The 7,049-nt window shown below is 39.5% G+C and overlaps 1 protein-coding gene across 1 annotated transcript; it reads right to left on the reverse strand.

Annotated features, from left to right (window-relative positions):
* Positions 1–2,237: 2,237 nt before the first annotated feature.
* On the reverse strand, positions 2,238–6,294 carry MPHOSPH6 (M-phase phosphoprotein 6). Its single transcript, XM_010006202.1, has 4 exons — positions 6,185–6,294; positions 3,957–4,047; positions 2,830–2,927; positions 2,238–2,373 (listed from the first exon to the last, which is right to left on the reverse strand). The coding sequence occupies exons 1-4, from the start codon at positions 6,292–6,294 to the stop codon at positions 2,238–2,240; spliced, it is 435 nt and encodes a 144-aa protein (XP_010004504.1).
* Between the last annotated feature and the right edge of the window lie 755 nt (positions 6,295–7,049).

Raw genomic sequence — 7,049 nt, forward strand, 5'->3', positions numbered from 1 at the left:
CTGTTTCTGGTTCCCTGTTCGGTCCCTCTACGGCTCCCGCGTCCTGCCTTCCCACTGGAGAACACCATTCACTGAGGCAGGTCACCTCCTTCCTCTCCTCCACCTCCTTAAGAGGCTCTTCTGGACTGTCCCTGGGAGCCTGGACTCCCCCATCTGGAGTCCTGTTTGGGACTTGTCTGGTTGGGAATTACCAACTGGGTGCTGTGTTGGCATATTTGTATGTATTTGTAATGCACCATCATAACTAAGCCTATTGGTTTATTTTCCCCCACCCTTAAAGTCTCTCCCTTGTTGGGAGGGTAGTGGGGGAGATAACAGAGAGCATCTGTTACCTGGCTATTGGCTAAAACCATGGCAAAAGGCTTAATTCGAGTCCATCTGAACCACTAATCATTATCGAAATTACCCAATAGCTCCTTTATGTGACACCACTGGAACCTGCTCCACGGTCTCTCAGGGGGTGCAATTGCAGTGACATCTCCTGGTTGCTGGTGATTTAACACACTTTTCCCCCCTCAAGTCACCCAGCAGAGCTGTGCAGAAATTCTCTCTCCATTGAAGAAATGTGTTCAGATAAAGGGGAATAATTTTCCCACTATTAAGCAAGAGAGAATAATGGGATATTTTGTTGTGATGACCAGCCATAAATAATTTCTTAGCTCAAGTCACATCTTCTGTGGGAAGAAAAATGTCTTGCCATCATTAACTTCTTTTCAGCTAGCAATAATATATGATCAGGTTTTAAGTAATTGAACCAGTAGCATTTAATTAGCTCTGAAAAAACTCTCCCAGATCATGAATCAAGACTTTCCACCTGTATGAGGTCCCCTTACCAGGTTAAAAGTGTATTTCTCTTTCCATGTGTGATCCATCTTGAATATCTAATGAGGTGCTCTTGATGTATGGCTTATAGTTCATGTGTCACACAAAATACAGCAGACACACAGTCCCTTTCTTTATATAATTGAGTTTCATGTCTTGCTTCACTGAGTTGTTAAGAAAAAAAACCCCAGCTCGTGTCCATGACAGAACAGCCACTGCCTGATTCCATTTAACAAATTCATCTCTCTCCAGAGAGTCAGCATTAAGGCTAAGTAACTTAAGACATACAACTGGGAAATGAAGTAATAAGAAGAAATATTTCTTTTTGAAAGGCAGGATACAGACACCTGCCCTGATTTTAGACAAGACCACACCGACATTTTTCAACAGGCCCAGAGCTCTGACTGACCAAAGGGCACGATGCTGCTGTCCTAACATGACTTCAGACAGCTTCTCTGCACCCTAACTGGAAGAATTGAGTCAGCTAATATTTGGGGACAACTGCAGCCAGCACAGAACAGGATCACTTCTTATATCAGAGTGCATCAAGCATAATTTTTTACATGAAATTAGTTAAACAACAATCATTAACCACTAAAAAACACCAACCCACCAGTTTTTATTCAGCTTTCAGTTATGTTTTATGAAGCTGTTATCATGCTTTTGTGACAAGACCCAGATAATTATAAGGTTGGATTTTTTTTTTGCTGAAAAAGAGACAAGATTAGCAAACTTCTTTTGGAAGACAGAAACTAAAGACTCGAAATCTGCTCAAATGTCAGACTGTAAGCATTGCCCAATACTTGGCTTTCTCTATATAAAAAAAGTTTTACTACAAACCCATCTATTTTTAAATAGGCCTTATAAAAAACAACATTCAACAAAATGGATTTTTTTTCTCTCTTTTCCCATCTTATTTTTAGCATGGTAAAAAAACAAACTCAAACAACATGTTTCTGCTGACTGTTTTTTTAATTTTGAAGACAGCAAAGGTTTTAGTTTTTGTAATAAAAAAAACAACAGTGAAAGCTGAACTGTCTTACTGGATTGGGAAGAGCTTGTCTTGAACTCCAAATACTTATTTCAGATGTTATCCTAAGTAAATAACATTGCTCTCAATTGCATGTGACACTCCATCTAGTTATGCACAACATTTAAAACAGGCTGATGGGATTAATGCCCCACATATTAAAAGCTACTGAGAGGAAAGGATGTATAACATCCATTATATACACATCCACTTGCAAAAATGTTTGTCATGTGGATGGTAGACACTTCAATGAGAAAAGACAGATTTATAAATCTATCCTTTACATTAGAAGAACTTTACACAGCAAAAATTCCTAACAATCTCCAGTTTGTTATACTATATTTGGTAGATAATATTTCTATTAGCTCCAGTTATGCAGCTGACATTAATCCTGAGGTTTTAAGAACTTCTTAGCTTTCTTGCTAGGTCTTGTGTTCCCATCCTCATCTTCATTCTGGAGTACACGCTGGTCTCTTTTTTTCAAGAATTTCTTCCCTATTGTTCCCACTAATGTTTCATATCTGTGAATACAATAAAAACCATACAGCTTTTACTAAAATCAGAGAAAACTTCAATGGAGCAAATAATAAATCTAACCAACAATTTAAGCAATGTAAAAAGCCTGTCATAGGAACTTGACAGGCACAAGTACTACATGATCATTTATTACATTACCATTCATTTTGCTAGTTTGGGGTTGTTAGCCATCTGGGAAAAGGAGAGTTAGCATGGAATGCCTAGATGTCAAAGAGCAGAAAACCCCTACAGGGTTTTTTTCCCCAAAAAGTCACGGAGATACCAAAGAATACACACTAGAATTCCTCAAAAATTAGTTCTATAAAGTAACAAATTCTGTTGGGTGTGGGTTGTTTTGTGGGTTTTTTTTGTACTTGCTTTTTGGGTTTATTTTCCCATATATAATGCAGTATCAGATCACATTCCTAGCTAATATTGATGATGTCATAACTATAATTTACCTTCTGGCCATTTCTTCATCTGACACATCAGCTTCCATTTTATCATCCACTTCAACAACTTCTTCCTTGCATTTAGAGTTCATTTGGATCATTAGCTTCTGAAAATGAAGTAAGAAAGCAGCCTAAATATGTAAGCCTGACACAATAGCAGCTACAGAAATTCAGAGGTAGAAGTGTATAAAAGATAAGAATCAAGTTTCATGATTAGTTGGTGTTCCCTGGTCAGGCTAGAGCATACTGTTATGAAAGCTCATCAGAAAAAGGCAACATGCCTGCCTGTTGCTAAGCTGAGCTTAGAGTCTCCCTTTGGGAAGAGAGGCAACAGAGAGACAAGTGTTTTCAGTGAATTGTACTATTCAAACACTCTCAAGGGCATGCCAGACATCTTCAGGAGACCAGAGAGAATGTGATAATCATTTATTTTTCATTGTGATGTTAGCACATAGTCCTTGAACTGGTTTTGTTAAAAAGGAAAAATATCTGCAAGGATTTACAATAAACTACTTGTAAAAACCATAAAGCAATAATATGCTAAGTCACAGTGAGAGCAAGTTAAATAACTGAAAGAATCCTCCAGTAATCACCTTGCATAGCCTTTTGCATTCCTCTCAGTCTTTGCACTTTCATCCTCCTGCTTCAGTTCAGTGCTAACATCTTTATTACTTACTATTTCAGCATAATTCTATTGCATGAATCATGCCAGAAAGAAATTCAAATACTCACACCCAAAATTTTTAGTTTGGAATTCCAAGTCCTTATACAAGGAAGTGGTGAATAAATAGGGTTGAACATTTGCAGAACTGGACTCTAAATTAAATGGCAGGAGGCAAAGTGAGCTATTGTTTTGGGGAGCAGCAGGTGGGACACTTTCCTCGCTTCAGGGAGAGAAAATCTGCAGGAGTCATGCAATTACTGACCATCAACACAAGGAGATAAAAAGCTTCTGTTTACCAGATGCTGCTGCACTGATCAACATTTTGTTCAACTCACAGATTTTCTGTGCATGGAAGGATTTATGGAAGGTATTGCAAAGGCCAAACAGCATGTAGTGTGAACACTCAAACCCCCGTCCCCAGGGGCTTCATCCTAACCCGAGACGACCTCAGAACAGAACATGGAAACAGTACCTCAATTTCTGGATTGAATCCCTTGAAGGACATTCTGCCATAAAGTAGATCCTCACATGGCATAAAGCTCCTCTCTTCTATTATAAAGCTCCTGCATGAAACCCCAAACCCAGCATTTGTCAAATGCAATAACCAAATCAAACAAATGCAAAAAGCATTTGCTGTCTTCCCCACGCACAAACAAGCAGAACCACAGTGTATTCTGAACCATCAACTACTTTCTGAAGCTCAATTGCACTGATAAATCTTTCAATACAAGGAACTTGGGATGCAAAGGAATACTTTTTACCAGTAAAGCTATGCCAGTTCAAGAAGCAAAATTAGCTCTCCAGACAAAGAGCACTCTTTGCTGGTAACATTCCACCTACATTAATGCTTTGCCAGAATAAAAATACCACATAAATATCACTCTCCAGGTGGCATTACTATACCAGCAAAAGCTTCTAATTAATTTTCACTGTGATGTTAGACCTGGCATTAGCTGAGTCTGTCAGGATATAAAACACTGTGTAAATCCTCTGTTCAGCAGAGAAAGATTTCCCCTTTTTTCCTCTTTTAATGAGCATGGAGTGAGAAAAGAAACACGACCCTGAGGCGTTCAGAATACGCGCGTTAGATCAAAGTATTTCCGTGAATTGTTCCATCCCTCTTTTCCTCACACACGTATGCAACTCTTCCCTCATCCTCTTCATCTCCCATGTAAAACAAGCTCCCATGATCACAGGAAGTTAGGCTGAAGAGATTAAGCTCGTTCTCCCACCTCAAGCTAGGATCAGCTAAACATGTACCGTGAACCGCAGAGGTCCATCTGACCTGTCCTCAAAAGACTTCCCAATGATGAAGAACCCAGCGTCTCCTTAGACAATCTATTCCAGTGCTTCAATAGCCTCACTGTTAGAAAAATTCTCCAAATGTCCAGCTTGAACCTTCCTTTCTGCAACTGAAGCTCAAATACCTTTTTCTCATATCCACCAACAGTAATGGAAAGTAGTTTATCAATGACCTTATTCAAGTACAGTGAATTCCCTGGATCCCTGCTTTTTAAAAATTATGTATGTTCTCCTTCAATAGAATTTTTGTCTGCTTTGGAAAGGATAAAAATCCAATAATTTTAAAAGTAGTTCTCTTGCTCTTTAAAGCACCTTTCTAAATAGCAGCAATGGACATAATCTTCCTTATTAGCAAAGATTTCCCTTAATTTTGCCATTATCTCTCCTATTTCAAAAAACAGGATTTGAGGTGAGCTGGATTCAAGAAGACAGAACTGTCCTGAATGGACCTAACTGTGTGACAGGACCTGAATTTACTAACACATGGTTTCAAACTTCTTTTTTTCAAATGAAGGGAAAAAGCAGCAGTGAATGAACTGGTCCCTGCCTGAAAGAAACTAATTACATGCATCTAGAAGAAACTGTGAAAGAAAACAACAGAGACAAGAACTGAAAGTAGGTCAAGCTGCACTAGGCAACCTTGAGAATGTCCCTGAAAATAAATAATAAAGAAGCTGCAATGCCAGTCTGTCACTATTTTTGCTTCTGTTAATTGCAGAGAGCCAACTACATCCTTGGCTGCATCAAAAGAAGTGTGGCCAGCAGGGCCAGGGAGGTGATTCTGTCCCTCTGCTCTGGTCAGACCCCACCTGAAGCACAAGAAAGATATAGGCCCGTTGGAGAGGGTCCAGAGAAGGGCCACCAAGATGATCAAAGGTCTGGAGCAGCTCTGCTATGAAGACAGGCTGAGAGAGTTGGGGGTCTCCAGCCTAGAGAAGAGAAGGCTCCAGGGAGACCTTAGAGCACCTTCAAGTACTTGAAAGGGGCTACAGGAAAGCTGAGGAGGGGCTTTTCATCAGAGAAGATAGTGATAGGACAAGTGGTAATGGTGTTAAACTGAGGGAGATTTAGGTTAGATATTAGGAAGAAATTCTTCACTCTAAGGATGGTGAGGAGCTGGAATTGGTTGCCCAGGGAGGTTGTTGATGCCCCATCCCTGGAGGTTTTTAAGGCGAGGTTGGACGAGGTTTTGTGCAACCTGATCTAGTGCTGGGGTTCCCTGCTCATGGCAGGGGGGTTGGAACTAGATGATCTTTAAGGTCCCTTCCAACCTTAATGATTCTATGATTCTAATTGGTTATTAATAATACTTCTTTTATAGGAAAAAAAACCCATGTATGTTCTATCCCCACCCCTCAACAATCCAATGACAGTAAGTACAAAAGGTTACAAGCTTACTCTTTCTCCTTCAGATCTGGTAAATCAAGATACCAGTGTTCTTCACTTATTATCTTCTTTTCTTCCTCTTCTAGTTGTTTTTTAGTTTGTGAATCCAAACCCCTTTGCATGAACTAAAAAGAAAGACACAAACACACAGCTTCACTTTTTTTACATCATAAGTATGTTCTGACCACACAATAATTATATGAAGATAATTATCCATTACACAGCATTTAACAATTGATTAAAAAGTAAATGCTCTGAGTTTGGTCTAGGTTTGGGTTAACAGCAATGGAAAAATAAACAACTGCTGATCACAGCTATCTACTGGGAAGTCATCCATCAGCTGTGCCTGCACTTATAAAGAAACAGACCTTCCCTGGTTAGTTTTGATGCATTTCAGTTGTTACAACTCCAAAAAATTTGCAAAAATTTTGCAAAGGCTTGGAGACAAGGTCATGGTATTAAGGATATTACTGAATATCAGAAACGGAAGCCACCCACACAAACAGCACTGGAGCTCAGAGCTAGAGGTAGGTCATACCACCTTGGCCACTGTTTGAAACATCCATACTTTCAACCATCCTCCCTTTTCCCAGATTTAATTTAATGAACTGCTTGTGTTTGTAGCCCTGTAGCTGGAACCTGCCTTTGGAAGTGGAAAAACGTAACTGAGGCTGTGAAAAGAAGTCCTTGGTACCCAGCTGTGCTAGAAGATGTTATCAGCTCTTCTCATCATTGACCCATGGAAGTGCCAGTCAAGCAGTATGCATAAGGACCTGTTAAGTCACTGCAGTAACTGATTGCCAACATAGTTGAGACCAATAATTTAGTTTGGGGTAAGGCTGCTAATTTTGCCTAATAAAAGGGCATTCCTGTAAAT

The sequence above is a fragment of the Chaetura pelagica genome, unplaced genomic scaffold (assembly GCF_000747805.2).
Source record: "Chaetura pelagica isolate M959 unplaced genomic scaffold, ChaPel_1.0 scaffold139, whole genome shotgun sequence".
In the NCBI taxonomy this organism is placed as follows: Eukaryota; Metazoa; Chordata; class Aves; order Apodiformes; family Apodidae; genus Chaetura; species Chaetura pelagica.

What these genes read in the sequence shown, in the direction of transcription:
- MPHOSPH6 (XM_010006202.1), bottom strand. Translation starts at nt 6,294, where the DNA reads ATGCAAAGGGGTTTGGATTCACAAACTAAAAAACAACTAGAAGAGGAA. An exon ending in GATTCAATCCAGAAATTGAG is followed by an intron (nt 2,928 to 3,956) that starts GTACTGTTTCCA and finishes CTTCATTTTCAG; the next exon opens with AAGCTAATGATCCAAATGAA. An exon ending in GATGAAGAAATGGCCAGAAG is followed by an intron (nt 2,374 to 2,829) that starts GTAAATTATAGT and finishes TTGTATTCACAG; the next exon opens with ATATGAAACATTAGTGGGAA.